Here is an 18239-nt window from a genome sequence, read left to right on the forward strand (position 1 = left end):
CTTATTTCAAAAGATGGAGATGCTGATGGTGAACTTGAAGGCAGCACATTGAGAGATGGTGGAGGGAGTCCTGGGCGGTCTGGACGTGTATCAGTGCTCCCCCCAGTTACCACGAGCAGGCAGGTGCTTTGGGGGCAGCTGGGCAGCACACCGCTTGTGCTGGGGGCTCACAGCTCCTCCTCTCTAGTCCACACTCCTCTCATCCCCAGACCATTTCATGTTACTGCTATCTTCCTGTACCACATTTTTTCTTCCACTCTTGCATTTGGAAAGACCTCAGCATCTTTGTACATTACTAAGCCATCTTTTGCCTATTTCCCTGTGAGTAAATTTAAAAGTCTTATCCTTTTTTTTTTTTTACCATTAATTGAAATATCAAAGACTGATAACTATTTAATGACCAGAAAATAACTGATGCAACAATCAGTTAAAAATATTTTTCAAATTTCTGTTTCTTCTCTTCATCAAGGATGCCGATAGGCTTTCTGGAAAGATCTACACCTTTTCCTACTGCATCCCAGTTGGGGACTGTTTCCAGTACTACTTGCCTTGTGGAAATTTTCTGCCCATAGAAGATCTTCTAGGCCCTAAAAAATCCAAAAGGGCCATGAGTGGGCCCTTCCGTCCCTCCCTAGTTCCAATCCAGGCAGGTAGCTTGGCAAGGCCATTTGCCTGGAAGTGATGGAGATTAGGAGCAGGAAGAGGAAAGAATCTCTTACCTGAGCCCCTCCCCGACAACTGTGGTGCTATCAGGAGGGCCAGATTTCCCCTGCTGCTGGGCTCAGCTCAAGACCATGGCTTATGCCCACAAAGCACTGTCTCTCTCCCAGAGTGTCCTGGAACACTCCTAGGCTGCATCCTGGGAGGGAGCGTGGGGTGATGGCTGCCCAGGCAGAGGAGATCTGGACAGGCCGGCTCACCTGTGTGAGAGGAGAATGGAGGACATGAGAGGTGGCTCTGGAAGCCAGAGTTTCCTGAGGTGGAAAGATGCTGTGCATCTGGAGGCTTCTGATGACCCATTTCTGAGGGGCAGTAGCTGAGTCAATGGATAGACTCATCTTGAGAGAGTTTTGCAGCTATTGTTTGTAATTTATAACTGGCGAAGCTTTAAAAAGATTCCAGCCCTTGTGTGTGTAATGAGGTGGAGCAAATTTTATTCACCATAATTTCTCTTAGGAAGAAGGCTGTCTTTGTTCTAAGAATGTCTTGAGCAAGGCTTCAGAGAGGAAGGAGGTTGCCTGTTTGACAAAAGAGGAAGAGTTGTGCTTTTCCAATCCTCCTAAGAGGGAGGAGAAAGAAGGAACATGAGGGGAAAACAGTGGGAAGGAGAGCAAGTAACCATGATGAACGGAAAGGCCAGTGTCTGGGGCTCTTTAGAGGTTGGTCATGCATACTGTGAAAGGTGCTGTCCCTTCCACCATCATTCCTATTGTATTGTCATAAAATCTGCCTGGTTCCTGAAGTCTCTGCAAGAATTCATTCTTTAAAGGGCTCTTGAGGGGCCAGGAGTCTGCTCTCAGTGCTGTAGGTGGACAGTTGGGCCTGAGGAAGGAAACCCCTGGGACCTGGCAGAAGCCTTAACTTCATCCTTTCATGTGGGTCCTGGAATTAGATCTAGATCTCTAAGGAAAGGCCGTACCAGCTGACATCTGAGTTACTTTAAATCATTAACTTAATGTGAAAGGGGTTTGCTATTCTGAATTCAATAATTATTTAAGAGAATGAATGTTTGGCAGATGATCATTCTGAAGGACGTGGAAAACCAACGGAAGCAGTGCAAATAGCAGAAACTCATTACTAGTATTTGTGAAGTAATCTGAGACTGTTTTGGGTGTATCATAGGACAGAATAAATCATTACGCTGATATTGGGAACCAGGGTTCTCTCCGCAGGAGTAGGGAGATACAAATATGAAGTAGGGGAAAAGAAAAAAACTACATTATGTTGTATTTGAATTGGAGGAATCAATGTGAACTCATGATTTATGCACATATACATTCATATACTTACATTTATATTTCTCAGTTTTCTGACTCTGATCACTGAAAGGGCCTAGAAACAATGACACCCCAGTAACAGGGGACACACTTGGCACTCAGATCTTCGTTCCTAAATGCCATCGCTTACTAAAAGCACCCAGGGCTTCTCGGAGAGTTTGCCAAATCCACACCTGAGGCAAACAGCATTGCTACAGAAAGTAAGAAAATGTTTCTAGAATGATGGAGACACAGGAACAGGAAGTGGCTGAGTCCCACTAGCCACATTTGGGACAATTTGAACATTAAGAAGAAAAACAATGGATTATAATACATTGAATAATAAAAAGAATCCATGAGTCCATAGTAAAACTAAAAATATGAGAGAGGGAAGCTCTTATTCTCAGAAGAATGTCAGCTAATAAATGTTGAAGGAAATAAACATTATGTAGTCCTCAGTGACGGAGAAGGCAATGGCACCCCACTCCAGTACTCTTGCCTGGAAAACCCCATGGACGGAGGAGCCAGGTAGGCTCCAGTCCATGGGGTCGCTAAGAGTTGGGCACGACTGAGTGACTTCACTTTCACTTTTCACTTTCATGCATTGGAGAAGGAAATGGCAACCCACTCCAGTGTTCTTGCCTGAAGAATCCCAGGGACAGAGGAGCCTGGTGGGCTGCCGTCTATGGGGTCACACACAGTTGGACACGACTGAAGTGACTTAGCAGCAGGAGCAGCAGCAGTCCTCAGTGAAATAACTGATTTCAACCAGGATCATTAACAGATGCTATTTGCATGGAATAAAATGCTGTTGTAAAACAGGATATTCTTAGTCTTTCAGGTAAGTATCGCCTCCAAATGTTGCTTAGCAATTACTAAGGGAAAAGGTACTTTTACGGTGGTGAGCTTGGAGAACACTCCTTCAACCAGGTGACCAATGAAAACAATTGACATTATGTGCCTCTTGATGTTTTGTGATTCTGGTAGTAATCTCTAAATACTGGAACATATGAAAGTCTAAAAAAGAAAATAAAAGCTGCTCATTATCTCTCCTGCAAGAAATAATCACAATTATCATTCTAGTGTATGTATCTGTACAAAATTAGGGTGGTGTGTATAATGTGTACATATATATATCTGTATCTGTATCTTACTCTCTCTCTCTCTATCCACGGTCCCTGACTTAAGTCTACGATTTATGGGCTTTATGATGGTGTGAAAGTATGCATTCAGTAGGTGTCATGGTTCCAGTTGTGGATTTTGATTATCTCCTGGGCTAGTGATATGCACACAGTACAATACTCTCTTGCGATGCTGGGCCACGACAGCCACAGGTCCCAGTCAGCCCCGTGATCACACACGGGAACCACCGATACACTTAGAACCATTCTACACCCGCACAACTATGCTGTTTTTCACTTTCAGTATAGTAGTCGATGAATTTCATGAGGTAGTCAACATTTTATTATAAAATAGCCTCTGCATTAGATGATTTTGCCCAACTGTAGGCTAATGTTAGTGTTCTGAGCACGTGTAGGAAGGCCAGGCTAAGCCATGATATTCAGTAGGTTAGGTGTGTTAAATGTATTTTCAACCTAAGATGTGATATTTTCACTTAAAGTGACATTTTTATGATAGGATGAACCCCATAGTAAGTCAAGGAAGATCTCTCTCTGTATGTATTGTGTATATATATATATATATATATATATATATGTAAATACATATTTAAAATCATATGTGACATATGTATACATGATATATATTGTTTTTTCCATATAGCATATCTTGAGCATTTTTCCTTGTCCTTAAATGTTATTTCAAAGTGTGTTTAATAACTACATAGTAATCCATCAGGTGATTATTCTAAAACTTAATCATCTTCTCTATTGACCATTTGGGTAGTTTCAAGTCTTTTGCCAATATAAATAATATGGCGATAAATATCCTTGTACATATATCTCCCCATATTTCTCTTTATTTCCTTGGGGTAAATTCCTAGAAGTGGAATTTCTGAATGAAAGGCATTTTAAGGCTTTTGATATATATTGCCAAATTGCCCTGCAAATTGTACCAATCTGTACCAAGACTATCAGTTTATGCTGTCAATAGTAGTAAGACTATCCATTTAAATGCATTCTAGACAGCATCAGGTAGTCTAATTTTAAATTTTAAAATTTCCAAATTTCAGTACCCTTACACACTTCAGATTTTTGCCCATCTGTATACATTTTTGTCATGCTTATTACATTGAACATAGACTTTTTATTTGCTTTTTTCATTTATTTCCAAGTCTTTATAATTTTAGGAAGTCAAGTCTTTTAGTATAAATATCCATCTCTGTTAGGCTTTTAGGTCTAACAGATAGGTTGTTTCCTACCTTTTTCTTTCCTGCCAAAAATAGTTTTAGGCAAATTATTTTTCATTTCTGATAAATTTATTCTTTTAGAAAAATATTCCCAAAAGTAGGGTATCCAGGATGTAGACCACGATTGTTTTTAAAGTTCTTAGGCATAGCTGGACAGATTTACTTTCTAAAGGGCTATACCACCTGTCATGCTGTCAGAATTAACTCACATTCAGTGTCCTAAAGGTGGCCAGAGGTTGGCCACAGGGAAACGTGTGCCTGGTTTCCCCTTCTCTTGGGCCTCCCAGAGGTAGCTTGTGGTTGAGCTAGGAAACAGTCTCAGCGCAGATAACCCTGTGGGTCCCAGGATTGCTGGGAAGGAACAAGAAGGGCTTAGGAAGGCCAAGGGAGGATGAGAGAAGGGTTTGAGACTCTGCCTGCACAAAGCCTTGGCCCCCAAATCCCACCATCCGGGAGCCAGAAAGGAATGGTTGAAGATGTGGCAGGCAAGGTAAGAATGCACAGCCCTGCTTTGGCTGATTCAAGACTGGCCCAGGTGAGAGCAATTAGATACTGAGCGATCAAGGCAGGCCTTGCCCCCGTCCCTACCGCCAGCTCCGTTCCCTCATGCACACCAACCCCACTCCCCACATTCATTTTCACCCTGACCATTGACGCTTCTTTTTCCTTTCTCTTTCTTTTCCTTCCTTCCTTCCTTTCTCCCTCTTCCTCTCTCTCCTTCTCTCCTTCCCTTCCTCCCTTCTCCCCCACCCCCTATTTTAAGTAGGACTCCCAAATTTTGATTGCCCTGAAATGTCCAGGTTTCAATTGTACCCACTTTTGCTAAACGCGCAGCAGCAACTGGGCTTGCCTTTGAATGAGAATAAAGAAGGCCCTTCCCTTTCTTATGTGGGGTACCTGGCCACCATTGACATCGGCTTTTCAGGATGCAAGCATTTCTATGGTTTCTCTGGGAGACACCCCTCTTTCAATTACTGACCATCTGGAGGACAGGAGGCTCTTCCATGCTCATGTCTCATGGAAATGGCCCAGAGCTGGGAATGCAGGGACTTGAGATTCCTAGATGACACCCACCCACTCTGTGACCCTGGGCATCGAAATGCCCTTCCTGCTCGGACCCCAGCTGTCTCAGAGAAAGGAATGTCCACATGGTTCAGTAGACACTCACAGAGGGGTACTGTCATCCACATCCTGTGTGAACAGGGCATGGTCTCTTGGAATCCCACGATTCCGTAGAACCAGCATAGCTCTCAAGGGCCTCTGGCCTGCTGCTTTGGAACCTGGTCCCTAACCCTGATTATACCCTTCACCTCTCCTCCCAGCAGCCTCATATTTATCAGTGCTCATTATGTGTGGCCCCGTGTTGGTGATGGACTGGGGTAGGAGTGCCCGCGTTTCAGCCAACATAACCTACAGCAGTCTCCTGCTCCCTGCACCCTGCAGTCTCTGACAGGTAACAGGGGCACGTGGTGGTGAGTGACCATGGACCTCAAAGAGGTGCAAACCAAATGCTCTCTGAGTGTTCAGAGGGCAGAGGGAACTTTTCTGGAAGATTCCTGAATATGGCCCTGTGCCTTGAAGGATAGACATGGGTGGGGACAGACAACCCAGGGGGGTGGGGTGGTATAGGAAAGATCAGGGGTGAGGGCCTGCAGGAAAAGTGGGTGGCCTTTATCACAAGTAGGGGTGAAATGTTTCTGGGTAATCCTCACCTCCTGGCCCACTGCTGTCACGCCCATTGTATATCTTAACATATTAAACATTATAATAAATAAAATATTCAAATCATTTAGACATGCTCCCTAGCCAGGCGTGGATTATACTGTGTGCATTTAGTTTGGGGGTTGGCTAAGGTATACCTCTTCCCTCCAAAGAGATTAGCTTTGCTTCTGATGACTTTCCTCATCTTCCCATTTTGTGCCTTTCCGTCCTGTGTTCCAACATCCTCATTCCTGTCTGCCAGGGTCTCCTGCCCGCTCTGCCACCACCCTAACACTGCAGGACTGCCCTTTGGCTTCCTTCCTCCCCCTGGGGCTTCGGGGCGGGACCTCTGTTCAAATTCTCTGCCCTGGAGCAGACCTCCCAGATGCCTGTCCGAAGAGAGACTTTCTGGAGATCATGCCCATCAGATACAAGAAGAGAGTCTTGCTGCGACAGTTTCTGGCAGGCAGGTGATGGAGTCGGGGAAGCAGCAACCTGGGCTGTCCGTCCCCAAGCCCAGGGCTCCAGAATAGGGCCTGCAGCCGTGTCTCCAGGCCGGCTGGGCCCCTCACCATCTTAGCATTCAGGGCGTAGCTGCCTGTTTGTTCCTGACTGAAAAGACTTCCTGCAAATTTCACCCTGCCACTGGCCTCCTGCTTTCCCCATCCTTCAAGTGCCCAGGGCTTTTCTGTCAAGTGTGTAATGCATCGGGGTGAGAGGAGGACTTCAAGCAGAGAGACTCTCCTCCTATCCCTCAAGGCTCCCTGAAAATGGCTCCCTTCTCTGCTGTGAGAAGTCCAGCTCCCAGAACAGCCAGCCCTCAGGGACCTCTCAAGGCAAGGCCCGAGGCCTTTCCTGTCCCACAGAGGCGCTGGGAGCGCTATCCCTCAGTCTCTGAGCTAGGAGGCCAAGCTGAGGCTTAGCAAGGCCCAGAGGCAGACAAGCACATGCTAGCTTGTCCCAGTCCTGCATTAGCAGGCCTATCTCCGGAAGCTTTGGATTTGGTTCTTTCTCAATGAGCGCCAAGATCAGGGCTCTTTGGAACTTAATCCTGTGGCAAGAGGCCTCCCTTTGATGACTGTGTGGAATGAGATGGAATCTGGCCAGGTTGTTAGAGGAACTGAATCCCTGGAGTGGGAACATAATGAGAACACAGGGTCATTCACCATTCAGGGTGGAAAGTAGAGCACTTATTGTGGGGCCAAGGCTGAGGCTGGCAGGAAGCAGGCTTGGAGCGGGCAGCTTGTCGTATCACCAGGAGGATTTGGGGGGCAGTTGCAGAGACTAGTTAGCAAGGGTCTAACTAAACTCTGGCCTCAAATACTGACCTGCTCACTTTCTGTTGAACTTAAGCAAGTTAGAGCAATCAACCAACATGAAAAGCAAATGTATTAAGTCTAGAAGGAAAATAATAACTTTTGCAGTGGTTATCTCTGTGGTATGTTTACAGGTGATTACAACATTTTTGTGAGTGCTTTTGATTTTTCTGACATTTTTTCTAAACAGAGTGGATTACACCTGGAAAAAACACCAACTCAAAGTTGTCTCTACTTTGAAAGCAAAGAGATTCTGGGGAAGGACTCTGGAATTCAGAAATTGATAGACATATATTTGAAAGGGAAGAGGCAGTACTTTACAGCAGTCGGGCTGTCCCAAGTAAGAAGTTCTCCTGGCCTCCTGACAGCCCAATTGGCTTGTCTGGGCTGGGGTTAGTCCTGCTGTTTTAGTGCGGGAGGTGGCTGTTCCTTTCCCATCCTATTCGACCACTGTCGGCCTGCTCAGAAGACGCCCCATGGGGCAACCCGCCCTGGAGCTGCATCCTGCCTGTGGACCAGGGGCTTCTGTGGAGGTCTCTCTGCACTCCCATCCTTAGCCAACTTTGTCCCTTGGTCAAAGTGGAACAGGGTGGCTTCCCTGGGTTTCTTCCCTCATCATGAGCATCCCTGATGACCGTTCCTCATCTGACCTGGACATAGGCTGCCTTCTCTCACTGTTGTCTATTTATTATTGATTTTTTTTTTAAAAAAAGGATATACCATACATACAGCAAAATACATAAATCCAAAGTGTATGGCCTAATGGATTTTGACACACGTTTATACTGTGTAACTACCAGTCAGATCAAAACATTGAGCATTTCCATTATTCCAGAGGGTTCCTCATGCCCTCTCCAAGTCAACACCCCCACCCACCTTCACAAAGGTAATACCATAATGACGTCTACCACCATAGGTGTGTTTGACCTGTTTTTGAAATTTATATATACTTTTTGCATCTGCCTTTTTTGCTCATCATTGTGTGAATTGGCCTTCTATTATCATGTAACAAATCACCCTAAAATTTAATGGCCTGAAATAACAACAGGTAATTCTTTTGCTCACTGACCTTCAGTTTTGACAGGACTTAGAGAGGATGGTTTGTCTCGCAGCCTTGGCTAAGGCAGCTTGACGGGGGGCGGGGAAGGTCCGTTTCAAGATGGCTCACTTCCATGGAGGGCCAATTGTTGCTGACCATTAGCTGGTCACTTAGCTGGAGCTGTGGGCCAGGCCCTCAGTTCTTAATCCACATGGGTCGCTTCATAGGCTACTTGGGCTTCCTTACAATGTGATGGCTAAGTTTCAAGAAAGCAACCATCCCAAGAGAGCCAGGTGGAAATGCAAGGCATTTTCATGACCTGGCCTCAGAGGTCACACAACCTCACCTTGGCAACACTCTATTGTTAAGGCAGTCACAAAGGCCTGCCGAGAATCACGTGGAGGGACATAGACTCTACCTCTGGATGGGGGATGTGGGAAAGTTCTAGAAGAACATGGAGTGAGAGATATCAGGGTGCCATTCTTGAGAAGATTTATCCGATTGTAACATATCTGTAGTTTGCATTTTAAATGCTGTGTAATATTTCATTGTGTGCGTATACTTACCCAGTCTGTTAACTGACATTTGAGTTGTTTGCAGTTTGGGCCTATTTGCAGAGTGCCACGATGAATATTCTTATACAAGTCTTTTCGGTGGACAAAGACTGCCTTCTCTCAGTGTTGCTGTCTCTAGTTTTTAAGATTTTAAAAATCATACAATTCTATTCTCTTTTATTTTTTCCCCATCAGTTACTGTAGCCATATGTATTTGAGTATGTAAATCTCTGCTAGTGTTTTTCAAATGTTGAGAAGAAATTATATAAGTATTACATAAATATGTTCTCTTTATAAAAACTTGCGATATTACAATTAAGACTAAAATTTCTTCCAACGCCACTTGCCAAATCTGAACTCTTTCCTCCTACCTCAAGGTAACCTCTGTCACTAGTTTGACAGGTCTCCTTTTAGAGCTTTTTTGATACATTTACTCACATAAATATTCTCATAGGAAAAACTGTTTTCTGTGTGTGTTGTTTGTTTGGTACAATGAATGGCATCATACGCCTCTGCAATTTCTTTCACACTTAAAAAAATACCTTGGAGATATGGCCATGGAGATCTACTTTACTTTTTAAACCACCGAATAACGTGTATAGTATTATTACACTGGGTAAATGGCAAACGTTTATCCATTGCCCTGTGAAAGGACGTTTAGGCTATAGTCCTCTTTATTGTTTTGCGTGTGTCCCATAAACTGAAGGGCAGGTCTTGCACACTGTGAAGATGGTCAGTGCTGGGTCAATACTTATGCACCCCTGCAAGGGAAAGTGTTGCTGGAGCCCTGGATCTGTGCCCCTCAGTGTCCCTTTTCTTTGCCTGCAGAGACGTCTCAGAGAGGCTGTGCAACTGCTGGAAGACTATAAGCATGGGACCCTGCACCCAGGGGTTACCAATGAGCAGGTAACTCTGCTGGAGGTGGGGTGGGGGAATGGTGGCGGGGAAGGAAGGTGGCAAATTCGCTATCCCTGCCCTGCAGCCAGAACCGCTTCTCTTCCCCCCAGAATCCACTTTTACTGCTGCTACATCTCCTGTGGACTTGTGGGTTTTGGAGGGGATACTCAGGGCCCTCCTGTAAGCTGCTCTGGTGGGAAGTATGGAGGCTGCTAAGACTAGAGAAACCTAAGGCAATAATTTGCTGGCGCTGACATGTGCATCTTTTCCCAATTCCACATTCAGTGACACCACAGTGATGACTTGAAATCAGCCACAATGTGAGAATTTACACCATGGAAATTGATAGATACTATAAATCAGGACTTTTTTCTCAAAAATATTCACCAGCATACCACTATCTGGTAGTTTAGACTGAGGATGAGAAACATGGAGGAGACAGTGTGGAATTAGGCTGCTGCTGCTGCTGCTAAGTTGCTTCAGTCGTGTCCGACCCTGTGCAACCCCATAGACGGCAGCCCACCAGGCTCCCCCGTCCCTGGGATTCTCCAGGCAAGAACACTGGAGTGGGGTGCCATTGCCTTCTCCATGGAATTAGGCTAAGACACTGCAATTTCTGTTTTGTTAATATCATGTAGAAACTTGAACTAGAGCTAATTGAAAAGTTGATGGTTTTGTCTGATTTGGGGGGAAGGTAGGGAGATGTAGTATAGGGCAGCTCTAGTGATTGTAGAGACAGATGGTTAATGTGCTGAAGTTTTTCTTTTTGTTCATAAGCTTTATTTTAAAAGCTATTAAAAATTAATCTCACAGTTTTTTTTTTTCAAAGTTCAAAAAGTCAAATAGCACGAAAACACTTGTGAGGAAAAATAGTGTATTGCCCCATCTCTCCCCAGTTCCCATTTCTCTTCCCCAGAAGCAAATGCTGTTAGCTGTTTCTTCAGATAGAAATCTGTATTTCAAACTAAGCGTATCTGTACTGCTATTTCTCAACTAGTTCTTTTGTGTGGTAGTTGAGGATCCATCTCTCTTATTATTTACCTCCATAAACACATTTCTCTCCCCTACCCTCATCACCCTCCCAAAATAGTTATCATAGTTTTGGGGTCTATGGATATTCAGTATTCACGTTATGACAATTATATGAGCAATACTACAACTTTGTTGTATATGATTATGTTTCCTCTCCTTTTTGACTTTATGTTTTATCTGGATTTAATAATTACCTCATTTTTCTCCCTGACAGAGTTTTCTTTGTACCATCTCTAATTCTTACTGTATCTTCTAGCAGCTTTTTGATATTTTTAATGGTGGTGGTGGTTTACTCGCTCAGTTGTATGTGACTCTGTGACCCCATGGACTGTAGCCAGCCAGTCTCATGGGATTTCCCATGGCCAGAGGAGCCTGAATATTGGAGTGGTTGCCATTTCCTTCTCCAGGGGATCTCCCAACCCAGGAATTGAACCCAGGTCTCCTGCACAGCAGGCAGATTATGTACCAGCTGAGCTACAAGGGAAGCCCTTTTCACTTCCATATTTTCCCCTGAAATTTTCAATTCTGGGGCGCAGCTCCCTCAGCTCCTCTTGGTGTACACCTTCATTTCAGTGGAAGACCTCTTCTGGTAGCTCCCTGAAAAAGGGTAAGTGGAAAGAAAATTTGGAGTCCTTTTATATCTGAAAAAAATGTAATTTGTAATTGTAATTCTGTACTCAGCTTTAACTGACAGTTTGGCTGAGGAGAAAATTCCAATTTTTAGGTTGACAACATTTTCCTTTAGAATTTTGAAGACATTGCTCTTCTGGCTTCTAGTCTAGCTTTTGAAAAATCCAGTGCTGTTTTATTCCTGATTCTTTGCAAGTGACCTGTTTTTTCTCTTTGGGAATGTTTAGGATCTCCTCTCTATGTATATGGTTTATTTCTGAAATCCACAATGCTATGTCTTTTAAAATTCATTATTTTGGGTTTCTGGTGACCTCTTTCAATCTGAAGACTCCTGTCTCTCAGTTCTGGCAATTTTTCTTATACTATTTCTTTGATAATTTCTTCTCATTCTGGAATTCCTATTAGTCAAATATTCAACATCTTAGATTGATACTCAGATTTTCTTATCCTTTTCTTCTCTTTTATTCTTTCACTTTTTCCTTCTGTCTGGATTTACAGGAAATTTCCTTCAGTTTATTTTCAACGTGTCTATCAGATTTTTAACTTCAGCTAGTACAAATTTTAATTTCTGAGAGCTATTTGGTTGTTTCTTTTCTGTATTCCTTTCAGCAGGATCCTCTTCCTATTTTGTAAATACAGTATCTTCTCACCTCTGCATTCTGGAAGCCAACTAGAGGAGCAAGGCTGAAGCCCCGATATTCACTTTGCAGATTTTCATTGATTTCTCTGCTTTTAGCCTCACCTGATCCCCCTTTCTGGAGAAGGCAATGGCACCCCACTCCAGTACTCTTGCCTGGAAAATCCCATGGATGGAGGAGCCTGGTAGGCTGTAGTCCATGGGGTCGCTAAGAGTCGGACACGACTGAGCAACTTCCCTTTCACTTTTCACTTTCATGCATTGGAGAAGGAAATGGCAACCCACTCCAGTGTTCTTGCCTGGAGAATCCCAGGGATGGGGGAGCCTGGTGGCCTGTCGTCTATGGGGTCGCACAGAGTTGGACACGACTGAAGCAACTTAGCAGCAGCAGCTCCCTCTTTCCACTGGGCTAGTGTTCCCAAGTCTGGAGTCACTTGGATTCCATTTCTCCAGAAGGTTGATAACCTTCCAGTGTTTGGGAGACACAGACGAGGGTGGTGAGAGCCCCCTTGCTGTGTGGAGAAGGCCGAGGGGTCCTACTGCTTTGAATTCAGATTTTCAACCAAGTCCCTCTGTTTAGCCCTATGATTAGCCCTTTGTTCCTGGGGTGCCTGGGCCCTCCAAGTCCTGAACTTCGCTGGCATCCTGGGGGTGATGGCCTGGCTTCTCAAGTGTGGCTTCTGCAGGCATTGAGGGATGGCTTCCTCCTCTCTGCTGGATCAGTTCCTAAAACTCTGCTTATTTTCCGTCCGGAAACACATTTTCCTGTGCTGTAGTCTCTTCTGTTCTGTTGGTGACTGTGAGGCACTGCCCTGCCTTTTCACACCTTTAGGCACAAAGTCCACGCGACCCGCTGGTCCCTGGCTGGGTGTTCCCTGGGCCAGGTGGCTAAGCCATCAGCCCTCCCCAATCCAGTTTATTTTGCTATGTATTTACGGGGCATCTCCAGGCCAGTGTTGGTGCTAGGAGCTGGGGGAGAGCAGAGGAGAGGCTGGAGGAGGGTCCTGCCCCCGGGACGCCCCAGAATCCAGGCCACGACAGTGAAAATACATGATGCCGTGGGAGAGCAGAGGAGTCACCTGACCAGAAGCAGGGAGTCTGGAAGAGATTTCTCACCTGAGACTGAGGGATGACCAAGGATTAGTGAGGAGGGGGCGCTGGGAAGGGGCGGAGGAAAAACATCCTGAGCACAGAGAGAACGGCCCCTAGAGGAAGATGGCCCCTAGAGGAAGGGACAGGCCAATGTGCTGGACAGCAGCCTGCCACATGGAGAGGGGGCAGAGGTGCCAAGAGAGGCAGCTCCTTGGCCAGATGCCCTTGTGTGGGGCCCCTGAAGTGACGCATGATGTTGCAGTGCTGGCTATGCAAGGTCTATCTTCAGGAGCCTGTGTTGCCTGCTGAGTTGGTTGGGAGCAGCCATCAGCAGACAGGGCAGGGCCGGATGTCCTTATTCCTGAGCGAAGTGCTGCCCTCTGGCTGTGGCACCGAGGAGCCCGCTGGTGTGACCTGACACGCCCCTCTCTAGGGTGGGGGGCTGGTCCTCGGACCCTGGCAGCTCCTCATGGACCAGAGGAGTCCAGCCTCCAGGCCTTTCCTGCCCTTGTGTCTGCTCTCAGCCCAAGCTCCCCTCCAGCCTGGCTTTTCCTCTTGGGACTCTTTCCAGTTTTCAAGAGTTGGGAAATGAGGCCATGTTTCCTCTCTTTGTTCCCTTCAGAAGCTTAAAGCTGCCTGTCCTGTTTTCTGGGCCCGCTTTGTTTTCTATCCCGAAAGCTCTCATGTGCCTCCAGGCAGCTGGGAAGCCCGGAGGGTGGGGGGACCCTGCACTAGCTGGGGGAAGGTGGGGGGTCCTGCACTAGCTGGGGGAGGTTGGGGGGACCCTGCACTAGCTGGGGGAGGTTGGGGGGACCCTGCACTAACTGGAGGAAGGTGGGGGGTCCTGCACTAGCTGGGGGAGGTTGGGGGGACCCTTACTAGCTGGGGGAAGGTGGGGGGTCCTGCACTAGCTGGGGGAGGGTGGAGGGACCCTGCACTAGCTGGGGGAAGGTGGGGGGACCTGCACTAGCTGGGGGAGGTTGGGGGGACCCTGTACTAGCTGGGGGAAGGTGGGGGGTCCTGCACTAGCTGGGGGAGGGTGGGGTGTCCTGCACTAGCTGGGGGAGGGTGGGGACCTGCACTAGCTGGGGAGGGTGGGGACCCTGCACTAGCTGGGGGAAGGTGGGGGGACCTGCACTAGCTGGGGGAAGGTGGGGGGTCCTGCACTAGCTGGGGGAGGGTGGGGGACCTGCACTAGCTGGGGGAGGTTGGGGGGACCCTGTACTAGCTGGGGGAGGGGTGGGGGACCCTGTACTAGCTGGGGGAGGGTGGGGGGACCTGCACTAGCTGGGGGAGGGTGGGGGACCTGTACTAGCTGGGGGAGGTGGGGGACCTGCACTAGCTGGGGGAGGGTGGGGGGACCTGCACTAGCTGGGGAGGTTGGGGGGACCCCTTACTAGCTGGGGGAAGTGGGGTTCCTGCACTAGCTGGGGGAGGGTGGGGGGTCCTGCACTAGCTGGGGGGGGGAGGGTGGAGGGGGACCTGCACTAGCTGGGGGAGGGTGGGGGGACCTGCACTAGCTGCTCCTCCCCGTTCTGGCTCCAGTTGGTGATGCCTGCAGCGTCCCTCTGGAGGCCAGTGTGAGTCCACGGCTCAGCCCCCATCCCCGCGCCCTCCTGGCTCCCCAGACATCAGGATTGGGCTCTGCTGCAGCTCTCCCAGTACCTCCTGGACCTTGTCTACAGAGCCCTGGCCCCCACCAGCCTCCACGGCCACAGCAAGAGCAGGTAGTGACATACCAGCTCAGGATCTGGGGAGCTTCAGGGATCAGAAATTCACAAAGTCCCCATCCCTGGTTCAGGCTTGCCCTGCTCAAAGGTCATGCCGGTGCTGTCTGAAGAGGCTGGGATGGTTCTTGACCTCGGTCTGGACAGCCTGTGTGCTTTTGGGCTCTGTGCCTCCCCTGATGTCATTTTGGTGGCATGTGACTCAGAAGCCTGTGGCTGTGTGCTGATGCCTATGGGCCTGACGCAATGTCTGGGCACCACTGGGTATCTTATGAACTAATTTGTTACCTAATCTGCCCTCCAGTTACAATATCCCACCAGGGGGCTACAAGCAGATTGAGAGTTTATTCACACCTGATGACCTGGGTTAGTGGGTGGCTGATATCTCCTCCAGAGACTGTTAACTTGTTGAAAGGTTGCTGTACCAGTGAAAAGTTAGTCCTAACAGTAAAATAAAAATAAGTACAATTTACTCTTTGGGCTTGACAGGTATATATTTGATGTACTAGGAACCCTAATAAAGATTGCAGCTATCAGTTAAACAACAAAGCCATAGATGAGAGCGAAAACATAAGCCCAGGCAGCTAAGTTTCTGAGTGCTGTGCTGTGTGCTTTTTGTAGGCTGGGGCTTTGCTGGGATGGTTTGGTATGGATGGAGATGGGTGGGGTTCAATATGGAAGACCCCCATGGTAATGAGTCACCACTCACTGTGAGTTCACCAAAGGCCAGGAGCCATGCTAAATATTTGCACTTTATATGTATTCTCTCAATTAATCTTCACAGAAGCCCTGTTTGGTTGATGCCTATATTGATCCCATTTTACAGGCAAGAAAACTGAGGCTCAGAGAGATTACAAAACTTATCTCAGGTTACATAACTAATGTGTGGTGGGACAAGGACACTGGACCTGGAAGATCTAATGCCCATTTTTCACTCACTGTCTGAAGATAGATTTGGAAGGGAAGGTAATACTCTGGAGTGGAATGTGTGTGCTAACAGGCAGAGTGGGTGGGTGGGGTAGAAGGGCCATCAGAGGGGCTTGGCATGTGTGCAGGTCTCTTAGCCCCAGTCACACTGTGCAGTTAACCCTGTCAGGCCAGGCCGTGGGCATCTGTGGAGCACCTGGTACATGAGAGGTGCAGTGGTAGGTGGGCACTGGGAGGCTCCTGCCCTCACGCAGCCAGCTCCCACGCAGGCGCACACTTAAGGGGGTGGCTAGAGGCAGGATTTAGGCTGCGGTAGTAGGAATTCAGCGGCGAGAGACTCCTGAGAACACAGGTGCTGAGGAAAGGCTTTGTGGAGGACACAAGCAGTTGGACGTAGAATGTAGAGAGACCCAAGGCATGAGAGGGTCGTCCCTGTAAGTTGCAGACGAAGGCTGGGAAGTAGAGTGGAGAGAGAAGGAGAGAAAGTGCATGATGAGAGAGGGACAGAAGGTGAGAAAGGAAGTTGGGAAGTTTCAGGCCAGATTGTGAAAGTTTCTGGAACCCAGAAGAGATGCTGGTTGTGTTGTCCTGGAGTAAGAGGGGAGCAGGACAGTGGAACTGTGGTTGGATCCTCCTGTACCAGGTATATGGGGAGGGAAAAGTGCTGAAAGGAAAACAGCTTGGGAGCGGCGGGGGTGGTCGGAAGTGAGGGGGCAGGGAGCCACTGTCGGCTTCTGAGCAGCGGTTCTGGTCCATCATTCCACACCCCCAGAGGCTGGGAGCCAGCCCGCCTTCCTTGGTGCCTGCTCAGCACCCAGCACAGTGGTTGCCCAGGGGTCCCATGAAGGATGGGTTCTGCCTGCAACCTGCCAAGGCGAAAGGGCAGCTGAGATGTGAGAGATCCTGCTGGTCTCCTCCCCTGGCAGAGCAGAAATGGGGTCAGCTGTGTTTGGGTTTTGCTGAAAATAGCAGAGAAGATACCAGAGAGTTAAAAATACTTGCACCCTGAATCTTCTCTGGGTATCAGCAGGATTGTCTATCAGAAGCTTGACTGACACCGCCCCCCACCCCCCACTTGCCCTGACCCCTGGCCTCTGGGATCCTGATCAGCACCCAGCACCTCTGGGGCAGCTACAAGCTGACCCTTATTATTAGCACAAAACAGGCAAGTGATCAGTATTAGCTGAAGCATTTGTATGATACTACATTTGTGGTACTGGGTGCTGTATAGCATCTCCAGGCTGGGTCTTGCAGTGGCCTCCTGGGTGGTCTTCCTGTTCTACCTGGGCTCCCTCTGCCCATTCCCAGTACAGCACTCAGACTGACCTGTGAAACTGCTCCAGGGTTTGTTGCCCCAGGGTTTCTCAGACTCAGCACGATTGGCATTTGGGGCTGGGTAATTCTTTGTCATGGGGGCTGCCCTGTGCACTGTAGGACGTATAGCAACACCACTGGTCTACCCACTGTGTGCTAATGGCATTCCTTCCCAATTCATGACAACGAGACATTTCCCAATGGCCCCTGGGTGGAAAATTGCCCTCCTGTTAAGGACCACTCTATAGTAAAAACTCAGAGTAAAAGCCACAGTCCTCAGCACAAACTGCAAAGCTCCAATTCCTCTCTGATCTTATTTCTTACTGCTCTTTCATTCAGCCCAAGTCAGTCACACAGGCCTCCTTGCTGTCCCTCAGATAGGCTGGGAGGCCCACTCTGCCTCAGGGCCTTTGCACTGGCTGTTCTGCTGGACAGAAAAATCTCCTACCAGGTATCTGCATGGCTTACTTCCTCCTTCAGGTATTTTCTCTAAAGCCATCTCAATGAAAACTACCCTGACCACCTTACTAAACATCATCCTACTTGAGAATCTGTCCAGGGAAAGAAAAGTTGGGGGAGCAAAAGAAGGAGCCACTAGAACCAGAGGCAGGACAAGAGATGGAATTTTAGGGAGCCCAACTCCAGCCTACAGCGCACAGGACAGCCCCCACGACAAAGAATTACCCAGCCCCAAATGCCAGCGAAGGGATCCAAGGAGTAGAGGCGCTTCTGGGGGTGGAGGATGCAGCCTGTGTCTCTCCCTCCCCTCTTCCAGCCCAGCTCCAGCCTAGCCTTTTCTTTTCTGTCCCCACTGTGACAGAAGCTGTGACCCTGGTCATGTCATCGTGTTCCTGAATGTTCTCCATCCTTCACCCCCTCCTTTCGTGAGGACCCCACTACAATAAATTTTTAAAAATCCATCCTTGCTGCCAGCACACTCTCCCTATCCTTACTCTGTTCTACTTTCCCGTGTTTCTTGAAGCACTTATCCTTCTCACATATGAGCAAATTTACTTTTTATTATTTTTT

The 18239-nt window shown here is 47.7% G+C and overlaps 1 protein-coding gene across 4 annotated transcripts in view; it reads left to right on the forward strand.

Annotated features, from left to right (window-relative positions):
- Positions 1-18239, forward strand: part of SFXN5 (sideroflexin 5) — a 126644-nt gene that overhangs the window by 13140 nt on the left and 95265 nt on the right. For all 4 annotated transcript variants that reach the window (XM_005212505.5, XM_059891312.1, NM_001075914.2 and 1 more), the window contains 1 exon segment: positions 9783-9860. In XM_005212505.5, the coding sequence (XP_005212562.1) occupies positions 9783-9860 (78 nt within the window).

The sequence above is a fragment of the Bos taurus genome, chromosome 11 (genome assembly GCF_002263795.3).
Source record: "Bos taurus isolate L1 Dominette 01449 registration number 42190680 breed Hereford chromosome 11, ARS-UCD2.0, whole genome shotgun sequence".
Classification (NCBI taxonomy): domain Eukaryota; kingdom Metazoa; phylum Chordata; class Mammalia; order Artiodactyla; family Bovidae; genus Bos; species Bos taurus.